General features: G+C 43.3%; 1 protein-coding gene across 1 annotated transcript in view; it reads right to left on the minus strand.

Moving 5' to 3' along the window:
- The window catches only part of CRYBG3 (crystallin beta-gamma domain containing 3), a 123,812-nt gene extending 122,862 nt beyond the window's left edge, over nt 1–950 (minus strand). The window contains exon 1 of the mRNA XM_074946918.1: nt 565–950. Coding sequence (XP_074803019.1) covers nt 565–707 — 143 coding nt within the window. The 5' untranslated portion in view covers nt 708–950. The remainder of the gene's footprint in view (nt 1–564) is intronic.
- Between the last annotated feature and the right edge of the window lie 17,361 nt (nt 951–18,311).

Below are 18,311 nucleotides of genomic sequence, written 5' to 3' on the forward strand. Positions count from 1 at the left end.
ATGGAGATTTTGGCAAGGAGAGGTTCATAGTGCCAGGCTCAGTGAAACGGTCACAGCTTGAAACTGCCTCAAAATGACACTGTGACATTACCTGATCTTTGCGAGGCTGCTGGGTTGACGATCAACAGAGGGAGGGGTCCCAATAATTTCTCTCTCTTGTAACCCAAGCTGGACTTAAACTTCACAATACATACACATACACACACACACCCTCTCCAAGCCGCTCGAAATAATAAACAACAACGGTCTCCCCTCCTTTTTAGTGTTGTAATATCTGGAAGCGCCCCAGCTGCCCTTGGCAATTGGCACGTAGCCACTGACTTCTGCTTCTCAGCCTGTTCTAAGAGTTTGGTTGGCAACTGTTTCCCATTACACTGTTCAGTGCTGGAGGGAGCCAGAAATGAAAGTGGATTCAATGGGGCTCGGAGTCTCCGAAGGTGGGGCGTACTAGAGATCTCCAGCGTATCCCTCCAGATCAGAGAGAGAGGAAGAAAAATGCAATCAAGAAAACCAGGCAAGTTCCCAGCAAGTTTCCCCCGCTCCCCGATGCGACTGTGTGCCTACCTGTGCGTGGCCGGCTCCTGGAGGTGCGCCTTGTCCCCTTCTTCCTGCTCCTCCTTGGCCCGGGGAGGGCTCTTGGTGAAGAACCTGAAGAAGCTGCTATGCCAGGAGGAGCCGGTTCTCCTCTGGCTGCCCCAGCCGGACATCTCCGGCAGAGTGAGAAGGGGAAGCGGCGTCGATGGCTCGGAGCAGGGGCAGGACGGGATCCCTTCGCCTCCTCCCAGCAGCACAGCACCGCCGCGCCTGCCCTCTCCAAGTTCCTGCCTAGTCCATAATCGCAGAGGGCAAGAGACGCGGGGAGCTGCCCAAGGGAAGAGCGCAGGCGGCCGCCCCGAGCTGCCCCGTCCCCCCAGCCGCCGAGACACAACCGCGACTGCACGTCTCCCTGCCGCCCGCCCCGCAAGGCGGAGCCGCCACGGCCGGCCAGGGGCACGCCCCCCACCCCATCAGCAGCCCGGGCCGCTGCAGCTCCACCCATTTCTCCTCCTCTCTCGGCACGGCTTAACAGGCTGCTTCCTCTCCAGCCCCTGCCGGCTCGTTAGCCAGGAACTTCAGGTTGCTTGAGTTGAGGCTTGCCTTCCCCAGGCGACCATGTTAATAAATCCCAACCTCCACTAAGCACACGCACAGTGCTTGGTTGTAGCACATGCCAGTAGAGCACCTTGATTCGCTTTGCTCCAGAGCAAGGCGAGCGTTAGTTTAAACATTTCCTGCTTCAATGTTCTATGTTCTGTACTACTGGCACAGACCCAGGAGGGCCCATGCTTTAGGGCAGACGCTGTTGTCTTTAATTGTTTCTATAGTACGTGCTCCAGGCATTGCTAAAGCTTGACACTCCATAACAAGCAAATACTAGACCTTGACCCCCAGGAGCTTACAGTCTAAATTAGATCTATGGCAAAAGATGAGAAACAAAAGGTTCAGGTGTGAAGCATAGGGAGGATGCAGGCTATTAATACAGACAGGTAAAAACAGACAAGTATTTACAATGTAACAGGATGAGATGATCAGCAAAGGTTGCAAGTTACAGGAAGAAAAGTTTCAAGGGTATTACTTATAGCACAGTAATGCCTAGAGTTGCCTTTGTCTTGGCACCAAGATCAGAGCCCCATTGGACTATGTACTATATAAACACAGTAAAGAACAGTCCCTGCCCGGAAGAGCTTGCAATACCAGCTAAATAGACAAGACAAATGGCCAGAGACAAGTAGTACTGAAAATCAAAATAAGCTGTAATATACACATCTTGTTAGTTCCTACTGGTTGGGCTTTTTGCTTAATTTGTTGTAATTTGCAGGAACAAAGTCAGGGAACAGATGAGAAGTGAGGATTAACAGGAGGAGGCAAATAGCAAACAGGAAGAAGAGAGTCTTGATAATTTCAGGAGTCTTCAAAATCCTCAACAGTGAAGGAATGCTTTAAATCTAGCCTCGTTTTTACTATTTTCCTACTTTTGCACGTAACTTGCATTTTGATAATGGAAACTATAGTATTCAATGTAACTCTTTGTCCCTAGTCAGTACTTTCAGGCTCCTACACTAAACTCGGGGTTGCAACATTTAGGTTCAAACAGAGTAGGAGCACATTCATTTCAAAATAAGAAACTGCGTACACTTTTTAATATTTTTGGGCCATTTTAAGGGAAGAATGTATCATGTAGCATCCTAAAGGATTAGAAAACATGCCTCAGTGATAGACTCAAAGAACACAATCTATTTAGCATAACAAAGAGAAAGTTAAGGGGTGACTTGATCACTGTCCATACAAATGGGGAACATTTGATAATGGGCTCTTCAGTCTAGCAGAGAAAGGTATTATTAATAAGATCCAGTGGCTAGAAGTTGAAGCTAGAAAAATTCAGACTGGAATTGGAGTACATTTTTAACAATGAGGATAATTAACCACTGGAACAATTTACCAACGGTTGTGGTGGATTCTCCATCACTGGCAATTTTAAAATCAAGATTTAAAAAAAAAATAGTTCAAAGATATGCTATAATTTTGGGGAAGTTCTATGACCTGCTTATACAGGAGGTCAGACTAGATCAATGGTTCTCAACCTATTTACCATTGTGGGCTGCATATGCAGCTTTGTGTGTTATGTGGGCCGCATCCACTCAATATATGTACTATCTAGATGGCCCTGAGGATGTCACATGGAACGGAGCTGTGTGCGACTGGACTGCAAAAGGCCCACGGACCGCAGGTTGAGAACCACTGAACTAGATGATCACAACAATCCTTTCTGGCCTTGGAATCTATGAATCTCCCCTGATGGGAGTGGGTGGGTTGTGGGGCTTCGCTCCCCTTTTCTCTCTCTCTCGCTACTATGACCTTCCTCTCAATATAGCATCAGAGCACGTCAACAACATTAGTGAGCTAAACCTGACAACACCCTATGATTAGGGCTTTTGTTTTTAAGAGTTTATTAACTTAATTTGTTGGGGTTTATTTTTAGCAATTTTTGAGTTTTAGATAGATGTCCAAAAACTGGGGACTCTTTGTATATCCTGTAATGCGTAATGTATATTATATACACTACTCATTACAATAATGAGTAATCTCTTTGTATTAGTCCCCAGTGTGTTTTAATGTAGTACTGTTTCAAACAGCACTAGGGAACCTTTAATGCACACCAGTACGGTCTATACAGACCATTTAATGTGCAATACACTAGTGCAATATAGAAATTACACACACACACACCCCGTAGTCCACATTACTGCTCCATGTATACAAGCCCTCGGAAACAAATGACCATTTCTGGTATTTTTTCCATATTTATTGGATACATTGCCTTTTACATTTATTTATTTATTTAAATCAGGGGTGTTTTATTGGTGTTCGTCACTTAAAACCTAAAATCAGAAGTCCTACCTCTGATGCAAAGAAATATCATCTGCATTTAACAGATATACAACTGAGGCACACGAGAAATGTAATGACTCACCCTAAGTCACAGTACACTCTGGAACTGAACTCAAATCTTCTACAGCCCAGTCCAGTGCCTTATGTGGAAAAAATCCTTCCTTCTTCCTCCCCTTGATGGTTTTTTCTCCTCCTTCCTTTCTTTCCGACTACATACCTCAACTTATTTGTGAGCCTCCTTTTCAGTGTCCCCCCATTTTAGCCCATTTTGTAACGTCCCTTTCTCTCCCTCTGATTATGTCCTCGTTCTGTGCCACACCACCCATCGATTCCCATCACTATCCTTCCCTCTATCCTGTTTACTGCAGCATTGCAGAAGCTGATGCTCCTGCTTTGCTGGCCACATATATGGTGGAGATGAAGTTTGTAGTCTAGCCCATCTGCTCAATCAGCAGCCGGGAGACAGTCTGGGACTGAGCAATCTTGATTCCTGCCTCAGCTTCTCTTACTGGTGTTTAAACACACAAAGACGCTGGGTGAGAGAGCTGAAAGGAGAAGTTGAAAGCCACATGCTGAGGTCAGTCTGCTACACACAGCAACATCTTAATCAGGACCTCAGCTTTGAAAAATCCTTGACCAACTGCCTGTGCCACTGGCCAGGTCTCAGAGTCCCGAGAACAAAGTTTAAAAACCCAGGGCAGTTCCAGCCAAAGGAGGACATCTAGCAAGTATATAAGACTTCACAGAGTGCTGATCATTGCACTTAGCAACTCATGTTAAAGTTGGGACTGTCTCACAGAGTCTCTTCCTTGGCCCACTGTTTCTCACAGAAGTCAGCTCTGCCTCTCATGTAAAGTTAGTGTAAAAAGCTGCTGTTAAACAAGTCTTATTCAGGGTGTTAGTATTTATCCTGAACTCATTTTGAACATGCAGACACTTAAGGAACAAATCATTTCCTAGCAGTTGAAAGGCCAGTCAGCCGCCTTCCCAAGAGGTGACTACAGTTATTTTGCAGATGTTTCCAACACGGAGGTGCTGCTGTTAAAAGAAGCCCAAAACCAAGCCCAGAAGTTAAGCCTTCCCCATAAAGCAGTGGTTTTCAAACTTTTTTTCTGGTGACCCAGTTGAAGAAAACTGTTGATGCCCACGACCTAATGGGGCTGGGGATGAGGGAGTGGGGTGTAGGAGGGGCTCGGGACTGGGGTGCGGGGGTGAGGGCTGCGGGGTGGGGCCAAGAATGAGGAGTTCAGTGTGTGGAGGGGGGGTCTGGGCTGGGGCGTGGGAGAGGGTCAGGGCTCTGGGTGTAGGCTCTGGGGTGAGACCAGAGATGATGAGTTTGGGATGCAGGAGGGGACTCTTTTTGGGGAGACTCAAGGCTGGGGCAGGGGACTGGGGCGTGGGCTTATGGCGTGGGCTTACCTCGGGCGGCTCCCGGTCAGCAGCACAGCTGGGGTGCTAAGGCAGGCTTCTTGCCTTGTCCTGGCACCAGGAAGCAGCCAGCAGCAGGTCTGGCTCCTAGGCAGAGGTATGCAAGTGGCTCTGCGCAGCTCTCGCCCGCAGGCACCACCCCCTCCAGCTCCCATTGGCCAGGAACTTGTGCTCCATGGCCCCCCCACTTAGGAGCCAGACCTGCTGCTGGCCGCTTCCGGGGTGCAGCGCAGTGTCAGAACAGGTAGGGACTAGCCTGCCTTAGCCGGGCAGCACTGCCGACACGATTTTTAATGGCCCGGTCGGCAGTGCTGACCAGAGCCGCCATGACCCAGTGCCTTACATTTCGCGACCCAGTACTGGATCGCGACCCGCAGTTTGAAAACCCCTGCCATAAAGGGTCCTACTGCTTTTGAACTGTCAGCCCAATATAGAGGAAGATGAAGTAAGACTTTGAGAATGGCTTCTTACTTGCTAGCTACAGACAGATTACCAGCAGTGTTACTATAAAATATAAGAGATCCCCATATGGATGGGCCTTGTGGTCTCAAGTCAATTCTTGGCTTAGGGCAAGAGGATCCCTCTTGTGTTTGGAATAAAAGTAATTATGATTCTGAAGACAAATTAGAAAAGCAACAGTTTATAAAGAGCAATTAAATGAAATTGCATGAGTAGGTCACAGTGTTGGCAGACACCCCAGAAACTCCACCCTCACCTTTATTCTCTGGTTACAAACATCACATTTTCAGACAAATGTCTTCATGACTGATTATTCCCAAGTACATTCTAGTTTCTTCGGTACACAGATACATATCTCGTACCCCACAATCTTTCCCCACCCCATCTCTGCCATAACCTCAAATCCCTGAGTTGTAAGAACTGAAAAGCACCCAGTAATAATCTGTGTTTATAGAGTACACAATATCCTCAAGCCTGAAAAATCATCAATTAATGCTAACACCACCACTGTGAAGTAGTTAAGTATGAAACGATAAGTGGTTTGCACACAGAGACACAGACAGTTAGAAGATGTAGTTGCATCCAGAACCTGTCAACCTTACCATTGAATTGGCAGGGGAGTCTCTTCAATGCAACACAGTGGACAACCAGGTCTCTAATGGACCAGGTACAAAGAGCCAAACTAATCTGAAACTCTAGTCCCCCTCTGGTAAATTTTTGCACTCAAAATCATTTTAGATCTAGGCACTGTTTTTCCTTTCTTCAAACACAGAAACAACATCAACATATATGCAATGACAGTTCTGGTTTGGGGGCACACAGATAAGTATTCTACTCATACTGTAAACTACATTTATCCAAAGCTGGGCAGTGTTACTTCTGCAGTTGTAATACGTTTATTATCTTGTCAGGTACCCAGCAGTCTTTGGCCATCAGCTGCTTTCTAAATAAATAAATTAGGCACAAAAATAAAACAACAGACACAGGCATGTGTGGCTATAGCAAGCCAGCTTTAACCATCTATATCTTCCATGTAGGGGAAAGTTTACACTTATGCCCTAGGATGCATATTTACTCTGTGGCAAGTGGCATAGCATATTAGCACAGCTGTTAACATTAAAGACGTTACTAACACATGCAAGACAAGCAGATGGAGGGACACGGTCATCTGCCTCAAATTACAATAGCCACGTATGGCCAGCCCAGTAGGAGGTAAAATGATATTGCCCAAGCTAGCAAAAACTCATTAAAACAGTTTCAGCGTGAACCATGGAAACAGAGAATAACAAACCTCAGACCCAGTCTCCTCCCAGATGTTTACATTTAGTTTCTTAGGTCATCCTGCTAAAATTTTCACTAGGGTCACTACCTCAAATAAGAGAGAAAGTTGTATCCACTCCACAATCTGTTATTTTCTGCTGCCATTCAGAATAGAATGGCTTGCACTCCAGGAAAATTTCCATCCCTTTTGCTTCTTCAGTGTGAACAGATGGTGACATTTTAACTGATTGTGCTTTCAGAATTTCCCTCCTTTTACAGGCCCTTTAAAATGTTTTAGTAAATTGTTTTGCTTAGTTAGACAGAAAGGAGGAAAGTAAAATTCTTTAATGTACTGATTTATTATTTTTAAAACTGCATTAGATTGTTTGATATCGTATAGTGATAATTAGACAAAATATAGGTCTTAAAGCCATAACTAACATTTTTCTTGCAAACATTATAGCAACTAGACGACACCAAAACATACCTCCTCAAGGGTATTTCTTTCTGGTCTAATACATGAAATCTTATAGTTTTAAGTATAGTCTTCCTAAATGTATGTACAGTTTAGTTTTCTTTTTCATTTAAATGTCTGAGGTACTTTATTACCTTAAAAAAAAAAAAAAACCTCTTTGCTTTTTATTTCCTAAATCAGAAAATATTTTGATCAATACATTTACCATGAATGTTGCCAGCCATACTTCTTGATTCTCTTCAGAAAACACACTCATAGGTAAAAGTATCGCAAATCTGAGATTGATTTATTTTATTATTGGGTGGTCCATCAGGCACCTCTTATTTGTCCTCCCTGCAGTACAGTGTATAATGACAAGGTTTCCAACGTCTAGCATGAGACCACAAGTATGAAAACAGAATCTCATGTAACCACTTCCAACTGTTTTTGGCTAGCTAATATATAATCACTCTTCTGGATGCTGAAATAACTATATACTGTATATTATGTTACATGATGATTTCAAACCCATGTGCTCATTGCAGAATGAATGCGTATAATAAAACTGATTAGAGTTCGGATTTCAAATGTAGACACTTCATAGATTAAGTTTACTTGCAAAGATTTTTAGGGTATAAACTATTTGGTTATGAAGTTATGTTGGTTGGATCAGTCTCCCACCTCCTCCCCGCCCTATTATAATTTATATTGTTGAGTATGCAGCACCCAGCTTCACAACAATTTTTTGTGTCTTTTAACTATGAACACTCTGTTCCCCAATTTGATTTGTTGAAAGTTGTTTTAAGAAGAGACGCATGGTCAGCTGCTATTGTTAAATGCTTTGGTGCACGGAGAAGGCATCTAGAAATGGCTCATGTTATTAAGATTAACTGCAGCTCTCTCATCCAGCTACTGAAGGCCATAACTAATTTTTAATAGGATTAATACTGTTTCCCCTGTGGCTGGGGATCAATGTACTTCATATTACAAAATGGCATAAAATTATTTTTACAGAAACCTTTCCATTTATTCTCATCACGGCAGTTTGTGTTGTTTACATTTATACAATGGCAAAAACACTTAAAATGGAAAAGTAGTTTTAAAGAATATCAGGCTTTTGGCTCTCTTTATGAGCAGAAACGCAAGACTAACTGATATCATGAAGTTCATTTAAAACAGATTTTCAGTGGACCCAGGGAAGGGGCAAAAAGGCATACAAATCTGGACTACTTAGAAAGATAACAGAATTAGTACATTTCAGCTAATTAACACAGCTAGTCTAAAATGGCTTTTAGGACATTTTCCACAGCACCAATATCAAGTTACATCAGTGTGATCTGAATGACAAAAACTCACTACTTGTGCTGAGACCGACGCACACATGCCAGTGGTGATGCACTTATGGGCTGATCCTGCCTGTTGCTGAAAACCTTCTATTGTAATGGAAGGCAAGGATTCTCAGCAGGCCCTTAATGCTAGCACACTCTCTAAGCTGATACCTTCTTGCTAAGCCAACCTTCTATCTACTGCCGCCCTATGTTCTAAAGTTCTAATTAGATGGATTAGTTTGGTATCTTAAACATCTTTCAATTTGTAATACATATAATATATATGACAAGAAAGTGCAAATGACTGACTACCCAAAAGAATGTGAGGACTATCAAAACATTCCTCTTACAAGAATATAAAGATACCAAATATAGATTCTACAAATAATACTTTGTAGTTAATAAAAACACTTTTCACCCCAGGATCTCAGAACACTTTACAAATATCAGACTAGTAATAATTAAACACTACTCACTATATAATATGCACAAACAACTGCATCTAATCTACAGATAAACTATATTTAAGATCAGAGATGGTCCAGCCTTTGAAAACCAAAATTACATTAGTGATAATTCTGAATCTTACAAGTCTGTGATAGATACATGAATATTGTTTCTTTGTCAGGTCAAAACACAATTGTGCGAACACATTACCTTTGCTCAATTTCAATCAAGATGGAAATTATAATGCAAAAATCATATTCCAAAGCCCTCATACTCCTTCCCAAAAAATGATTTCCTCTCCTGGAAAACAGTCAAATGTAGTACAGATAGAATGAACTCCTACTACTTCCTTGGAAGGAAGCACTCACTTTGCTCCAAAGGAAGAGTCTTGATCTTTAATCAGAGAGAAAAATAACCCAGGATAATCTTGACTCGTGTGCTTGCACCAGTCTCTTTAATTAACTAGATTCAGTAAGAATTCTGCCTAACAGAGGTTTTCAGCTTCAAAATGTTCCAGAGTCCAAAGAGACTGCATGAAACAACTTATTTGCCCTTTCATTTTATTTAGGTTTTCAAGAATAATAAAACTTGCAGATATAAAGAAAGCCCACATCACCCAGTCAGCAAATTATTCAGTCTTAGCACAGATATTGGAAGAAGTAATTCAAAACTTGTCTGAAGGTACATATAAGTTTCATTTTACAATACAGTAGAACCTCAGAGTTATGAACTGACCAGTCAACCACACACCTCCATTTGGAACGGAAGTATGCAGTCTTGGCAATAGCAGAGACAAAACAAAAGAAAAACAAAAAACCATGGGGAAAAAAGCACAAATACAATACTCTGTTAAACATAAACCACTAAAAAAAAAAATAAAGAGAAAGCAGCATTTTTCTTCTGCATAGTAAAGTTTCAAAGCTGTATTAAGTCAATGTTCAGCTGTAAACATTTGAAAGAACAACCATAACGTTTTGTTCAGAGTTACAAAAAAACCTCCATTCCCAAGGTGTCTGTAATGCTGAGGTTCTACTGTAAAAGCAATAATGCAGATTGCCTCCAAAAAGTATAAAAATAGGCTATACGGCAAATCTTAAGAAATATGCTGTGATAAATGAAGGGGGCGGGGGTAGCTCCCTTTTGAGAACACCAGCCAGCCAGTTAGCTACAGAATCCCCCTTGGTAGCTTTTCTCTACTTGCTTTACCTGTAAAGAGTTAAAAAGCCTGACTGCATGCATAGGTAAAGGGAAGTGAGTGGGCACCTGGCCAAAAGAGCCAATGGGAAGGCTAGAACTTTTTAAAATTGAAACAAAACTCCCCTTTTGTCTGTCTGTTGTTGTTCTCCGGAGAGAGGGGACAGAGCAGAGACAGGGCTGAAGCTATGAGGTAAAAAGCTGTGAACCAGGTATGAAAATCACCAGATCATACCTAGAACTACTCAATTTGAGACCCAAGATATGTAAGTAGATCAGGAAATGTCTAGAAAGATGCACTTTGGTTTTCTTGAGGTCCAGCTTAAAGGTTACAAGCAAAACAAAAGCATTTGGGGGTTAGCACAGAGGAGTCCACCAGCCTTACAGAAATAAAAGAGAGAAACCTTTCTTGATGCTTAATTATTATATTTGCTCTTTTTAAAATCTAGCAATAGCCTAAGTTCCAGATGTATTTTCTTTCTTTTTGTTTTTAATAAAATTTACCTTTTTTAAGAACAGGATTGGGATTTTTGTGTCCTAAGAGGTTTGTGCATATGTTGTTTCATAAGCCGGTGGCAACAGCTGCTTTCCTTTGTTTTCTTTCTCAGCTCTTCCCGAGAGGGGGTGTGTGTGTGAAAGGGCTTGAGGGTACCCCACGTGGAGGAATTCCCAAGTGCACCTTGCTGAGTTAAAAAGATTTTTTTTGCACTTGCGTGGTGGCAGCATCTACCCATCCAAGGTCAGAGAAAGCTGTAACCTTGGGAGTTTAATACAAGCCTGGAGTGGCCAGTATTAACTGTTAAAGTCCTTGCAGGGCCCCACCTTCTGCAAGAAATTCCCAGTTAGATTTTGTGTGCACAACTGGGTGGTTAAGCATTAGAATAATTGAAATCAACTTTTTTAAAAAACTCAGTCATCAAAAATTTAGCAGGGAAAAGCAGAATTGTCTTAATAATCATAATTTGTGTCCATGGGTAAGTAAAGAGTGCCCTTCTACTGGTGTGAAAAGGTTTTACAAGATTGGAAAATGTCTCCATCTCCTACACAATATTTAAGATTTTCTGTACAACTTTAAGTTATCATCATGATCCAATCATGGATGCAAATACAACAAGGATTATACAAAGTTGAGAAGAATAAGATGAGACAATGATTTAAAGAGTATTCTAACAATAGTGATAGTTCAAACTTCTGGTAATTGTTTCCTAAAATTATTTTAGTGGTACCCAGGGACGCACACTGAGATCAGGACCCATCATGCCAGGTGCCTGACATACACATAGTAAAAGATAATCCCTGCCTCAGGCAGCTTGCTCCTAAGGAGGAAGATTTTCAAAAGCACAAAGAGGAGTTAGGAAAATCAATGGGAATTAGGCACTTAACTCCCCTTTGGGCCTTTGAAAATCCACCATCCCAACCCCCAACTGATACAAAGTAGTGTTCCCATTCAGCAAATAGAGAACTGTTACACAGAAAGATTAAGTGACTTTCCCAAGGTCATATGGGAAGTCTGTGGCAGATCCATAAATTGAAGCTATATTCTATTCAGGTTATTAGCATATCCCTCACACATCCTACCACCTTCCAGAAGTATTGATGTATTGACTAACATCCTTTCATGTGTGGTTCTTTCTTTCCCTCTTCCTCTTCCCAGGGAGAAACTGTGTGTGAATTCTTAAATATTTATTTTATGTATGATGTGCTTGTGAAGGCAACGTTGAAGAAGTGTTTCATACCTCAGAGCTCCTAACTCCCCAATCCTATGCCACAACCACAAACCATCCCTTCCTCTCAACTCCCTCTCTAGAATCAAAGGAAAACTATCACATGAGCCAATAATTTCTAGAAGGCTTAATATTGGCACATTAGAGGATTCAGTATAGTTCACTCGAGTTTTATTTTACAGTGGAGTAAAATTATCTTACCCCTGGTCTACACTGCGGGGGACTTGATTTAAGATACGCAGCTTCAGCTTCTGTCTGTCTGTGATGGCCATGAATAGTTGGGTTGACAAATGGAACTGTTGAGTCCTGTCTCTGTAGAACACCAAAACTCTTCTAACATTGGAAGTGTGCAGGCCTTGCGCCTCTCTATTGGCAAGTGATCTGGGGTAAAATGTAGGTAAGAAAATCACCAGGTTAATATGAAAATTAGATACCACTTTTGAGAGAAATCTTGGATGAGGGTGAAAATATACTTTATCCTTAAAAAAAGATTGTATAAGGCAAAGGTTCTCAAACTTCATGGCACTGCGACCACTTTCTGACAACAAAAATTACTTCACGACCCCAGGAGGGGGACCAAAGCACGAGCCCATCCGAGCCCCACTGCCCCGGGTGTGTGTGGAGGAGAACAAAGCCCAAGCCTCACTGCTCTGGGCAGGGGGACTAAAGCTGAGGCCCAACGGCTTCAGACCCAGGCAGGGGGCCTGCAACCTGAGCCCCACCATCCAGGGCTGAAGTCCTCAGGCTTTGGCTTCGGCCCTGGGCAATGGGACCCGGGCTTCAGCCCTGGGCCCGAGCAAATCTAAGCCAGGCCTTGCAACCCCATTCAAAAGAGGTCGCAACCCACAGTTTGAGAACCGTTGGCATAAAGTGTTTCAGATATCAGAATATGCAGCTTAACGAGGAAGCAAGGAGAACGTTGCTAGAGGCTTCAATGGAGGCCCCATGAGCCTTGACTAACTAGGTTCAAGTCTCAAGGGGGACAGGCTCCCTCATTTGAGGGTACAACCTTTCCAGACCCTTCACAAATCTGATTGTCATAGCATTAGAAAATATAGAATAGATATCCACAAGGCTGGAAAGCGGATACTGCTGCCAAACAGACCTTGATAGAAGCAACTGCTATTTTAGGTGCAACAGATAGTCCTTTCATGAGACCAGATGGAAAAAAGCGTCCACTTTGACATGTAAGTAGACATGGTAGAGAGTGTTCTGCTATTTAACAAGACATTGCAAACTTGCTCTGGGCAAAACTCCTCTTTAGGATCTAGCCATGGAAGCCCCAGGCTGTTAAAATGAAGCACCCACAGATTCAAGGGGGAGCAGTCAACCATAATCTTGGGAGATTAAGTCTTGGTCCAGTGGAAGCGAAGCTGGAACCTCCATTGACCCATTCAGTAGAGTGGAGAACCAGTGCTGCCAGGCTACGTTGGGGCTATTAGTATAATCCGGGCATGGTCCAGTTTGATCTTTAGCAACACTATGTAGGAGTGGGACTGGAGGAAAGCATAGCAAAGCTTGTTTGACCAGGGTACCAGGAGAGCGTCTGTCATGGAACCAGCACTGTGACTTTGTAGGGAGCAAAACTGATGGCATTTCCTCTTGGTTTTGGTTGCAAATAGGTCTATTTGGGGATTCCCCACTGCTGGAAAATGTGTGTCTGTCTACATCCAGGCAGACAGAGTGACTCATAAATGATCCTAGACTCCTCTTAGGCAGTCTGCCAACTCGTTCAGCACTCCTGGAAGGTAAGAGGCTTCCAAACTGAATGAACTGGCAATGTAAAAGTTCCATAGGTGAACTGCCACTTGACAAAGCAGGGAAAAACGAACTCCTCCCTGCTCATTGCCGCAATGCTGTCTGTGAGAACAAACAGGCTTTTCCCCTAGACCTGAGATAGGAAGGCTTGACAGGCTAGGCAGACAGCCCTTAGCTCTCTGACATTGATATGTAGGGACAGATCCTTTGAGGACCTTAAACTTTGAATTCGGAGGGGATCCAGATGAGGCCCCCACACCAGGGCAGATACATCTGTCACCAACATTAGCAAAGGTTAAAGGCAGACAAAGGGAACGCCTACAAAAACACTGGCTGGGTCTGCCTACCAATCTACAGAAGTAAATACTCAAGAGGAACACTCAATACAAAGTTCCAATGGTGATAACTTAGCTAATAAATGGAAGCCAGCCAACAATTAAGATATTGTGATGTAGTCCGTCTTGCTGGAATACGTATGTGGATGAGGCCATGTGCCCTAGGACTCTTATACAATTTCAAGCTGTTATGACTCGGTGAGCCTTGAGATCTGCAGCAAGAGATCAAATTGTTCGGAATTTCATGTCTGGATGGAAAGCTGTCCTGAGTAGAGTCCATACTGCTCCTACAAACTCTACCCTCTGATCTGGACAAAGGATAGACTTATCTGAGTTGAGCAGTAGACCGAGAACTTCAAAAGTTGACTGGATAAGATGTACACTGGACAGAGCCTGGACTGGCCTTTGACTACTGAGGTAAGGGCAGATTGGCACTCCTTGCCCTTTTCAGGAAAGCAGTTACCACTAACATACATTTTCTGAAAACCTGCGGAGCTGCTGACTGGCTGAAAGGCAGCACAGTGAACTGGTAATGAGAATGCATCACTACGAATATGAGATACTTTTTGTGACTGATAAATTGCCACCTGAAAAGAGGCATCTTTTAAACTGAGGACAGCATATCCATCTTTAGGATCCAGGGAAGGAATAACAGAAGCCAGGATTGCCATGCAAAACTTTCTGCGTTTTAAGATATGTTAAGCTGGCACAGGTCTAAAATTGGTCTGAGACCTCTTTTTGCTTCCAGGACTAGGAAATAATGGAAATAAAACCCCTTCCCTCAGATACTGTGGAACCTCCTCTATGGCTCCTACCTGAGGGAGAGCCTGAACCTTCTGGAGGAGCGGCTCCATGTGAGAGTGGTCCCTGAAAAGGGAAAGGTAGAAACAAATTAGAGGTGTGTAAGGTGATGAGTCACCCCTGAACTAGAGCCTGATTAAGCCACATGCATTGATGAGTCATTCCTGTGCTAGGCTCCATCCAATCCACAAGCCAGGTGCTGAGCTACTGTTTCTCCTTCGAGGCTTATATATCTGCCTTGAGTCACCAGCCCAGCTCCTGACTTGTATATTGGCTGAAACCTAGCACAAGAATCAGCGCATGTGACTTAACCAGGCTCTAGTTCAGGAATGACTCATCACCTTACATACAGTACTTAATACCCATTGGTCCGAGCTTATGCAGGACCAAGCACTGAGGAAGTGGGAAAGGCAGTTGCGAATATGAGGGAAGATGAAACCTGGACTGTCATGGCATCTTCAAGCAACTCATCAAAACACCTGTTCAGTACTCCCTGGGTGTCTAAATGGAGCAGGCATTGATTCAGAGGCAGAAGAAGTAGGTGGTCTATGTCTATAACCTCTACACTTCTTTCTCTACAGGTACTAATAAGGAGCAGGGGAAGAGTAATGGCAGGTATGCGGAGGGCAGAAATGTTTTCTGGATGGGGCCAGAGTATACAACCTCAAAACACTTTAAAGTCATCCTAGAGTCCTTCAAGCCATGGAACTTAGAGTTGGTTTGCTCCAAAAACAGTGAAGACCCTTCAAAGGGCAGGCCTTGTAATGTCTGTAGGACTTCTTGCAGAAGCTCAGAGGACTGTAGCCAAGAGCTCCGGAGCTTGGCCACTGCAGAAACCATGGTCCTAGCTGCCAAGTTTGCTGCAGTCAATGCAGTCTGCAGCAAAGTTCTTACTACAGATATCCCCTCATCAACTAAAGAGAACTCCTGCCTAGCATTTTCCAGCAGCATGTCCTTAAACTTTAATATGGAATCCCAAACATTAAAATCATAATGTCCCAAAAGAGAATGTTGGCTGGCAACCCTGAGTTGCATCTCCCAGTAGAATACATTTTTCTACCAAACAGATCTAGTTTTTTCACATCTTTTGATTTGGGGATTGCTCCCCATTGGCCCTATTGTTCCTGTTCAATGGCTACTGACACCACCTAGGAGAGAACCTAGGAGGGATGAGAGTACAGATATTCAAATCCCTAGGACGGAGTATAATATTTACATTCAGCCCTTTCTGAGGTGGGAGGAAGGGACGAAGGGGTCTGCTAGAGAGACTTAATGGGACCCATAATTGCCTCATTAATAGGTAAGGCCGCTCACTAAGGCTCTGTGGTGGCCAAAATATCAAAAAGGGTGGGGAAGGTCTCCTAACCACCTCCACCTGGATCCTCAAGCTTGAGACCACCCTCTTCAATAACTCTTGGTGAGTCTTACAATCAATGGGAGGGAGAGGGGGAAGATGCTCCCTGAAGAGACTGCTCCTAATAGTGCTGGAGACTGGTACCAGGTCGGAGTAGAACCCAGCACAGCCAACATTCCAGGCTTGCCTTTCAATGGGACTGTGAGGCATGGAATCTGAGGCAATGGCAGTTGTTGCGATACTGAGTGCTGCACCGATGAAACTGGAGCCTCTATGTCTGCTGGAACCAAGAGCGTGGTCTCCTGCACTGTCGGGAATACTTGTACTGAAAGGCGCAATCAATCTCTAGCTACCAGAAATGCCTCCAGCATGGTCAGTATGGAGATGGTCCTGGGACTACAGATGTAAAAGGTGCTCCATCAAGCCCCAGACTCAACAGTACCTGCCTCGGTGCCACTTTCTGAGTACCAGAGAAGAGGAATGCTTGGGTTTCAGCTGCATTCTATTCTTATCCCCATGCCTTGAGGATTTCGGTTCCAGGGACATTGCTCTCTCAGTACTCTGCCTGTAGGTCTTGTGCCTCTTCTTTGACACTGGGGAGGGCGAGCAGTGCCAGTTTTCAGGCAACATAGGAGGTACACTCCTAACCGATGCCAAGGCACTCAGTGCCAAGTCCGAACGGCTAGGCTCTGACAGAGGTCTCAGGGCTACCTCTATGAGCAAAAACTTTAGCCTGGTTCCTCTGTCATTCCTTGTCCTAATCTTAAAATCTTTGCAGAGCTGGCAATGATCAAAACTATGAGCTTCCCCTAACCACTTCAAGCACCTTGAGTGTGGGTTGCTCACAGGCATCAGCCTAGCACAAAAGACACAGGGTTTGACGCCCTTGTTACCATGGCATCCTTTGGTACCAAGAAATGGAAACCCCAAACTGGGGCCTGAAAAAGAAACCAATCTTGTCTACACTATTAACTAAGTGCTAATCAACTAGAAAACTATTTACAATAAATTTACTATGAGGACACAAAGCACTTGCTAACGCAAGCCAAGTAATTCCAATGACTGTCCTGGGCTGTAAGAAGGAACTGAGCGGACTCTGGTGCAGTGGGACCCTTTATACAGACACGCAGTGACATGCAGCAGTAGTGGGTGCTTACGCCACTCCAATAGGTACCACTGGAGGGGAAAAAAAGTCCAACTGTGCATGAGGTACACGTACACCAAGAGTGGAATGGACATGTGCAATCACTCGAAGAACTGTCAAAATTAAGCTTAACACTTAGTTGCAACATGGGTCAGCTTTTTTTAGATGGGGGAAATGGTGTTTTTCCTCCCCTTGTAATGGATTAGTTTAGGAACCAATCCAGTTTATTTAGAAGTCATTTCCATAAAAGTTAACAGCCACACTGACTTGCTTACATCGAATGCTCAGTGAATAACTTTTAAAGTTGTCAAGTACTGATTCTGGGTTAATTTTTCCCCCAGGTTGACAGTGTTTATTCTTAACTTGTAAGAATTTAAAGGATACCTGAGTGTTTGTAAAGCCGGAGTGTTACAATACCATCTTTTTACCTTGGAAGTACCTGAAAAAGATTTACCTGCCTACATGAGTGCTGGCCAATCAGAATTGTGTAGGCAGGTAAAGTTGTGCCACATGATTACCAACTGATTTGGCTAATCAATTCTTGATTTAATCCTAAATGAGCTCTTGAAATACAGTAGAACCTCAGAGTTATGACCACCTTGGGAATGGAGGTTGCTCATAACTCTGAAATGTTCGTAACTCTGAACAAAACGTTATGGTTGTTCTTTTAAAAGTTTACAATTGAACATTGATGTAATACAGCTTTGAAACTTTACTATGCTGAAGAAAAATTCTGCTTTTAACCATCTTAATTTAAATTAAAAAGCACAGAAAGTTTCCTTAACTTGTCAAATCTTTATTTAAACTTTCCCTTTATTTTTTTAGTAGTTTACGTTTAACACAGTACTGTACTGTATTTGCTTTTTTTTGGGGTGGGGGAAGAATCTCTGCTGCTGCCTGATTGCATACTTCCAGTTCCAATGAAATGTGTGGTTGACCGGTCAGTTCGTAACTCTGTAGTTTGTAACTCTGTAGTTTTACCGTACTGTTATAAAGTGCAAAATAATGGCTCTACTGGTTTATAAGAATGGCTGGGTCAGAACAATGGTCTATCTAGTCCAGTATCCTGTCTTCCAACAGTGGCCAATGCCAGATGTTTCCAAAGGAATGAACGGAACAGGGCAAACATCAAGTGATCCATCCCGTCATCCAGTCTGAGCATCTAGCAGTCAGAGGTTTAGGGACATCAAGCGCAT

This window comes from Natator depressus, chromosome 1 (genome assembly GCF_965152275.1).
Source record: "Natator depressus isolate rNatDep1 chromosome 1, rNatDep2.hap1, whole genome shotgun sequence".
NCBI lineage: Eukaryota > Metazoa > Chordata > Testudines > Cheloniidae > Natator > Natator depressus.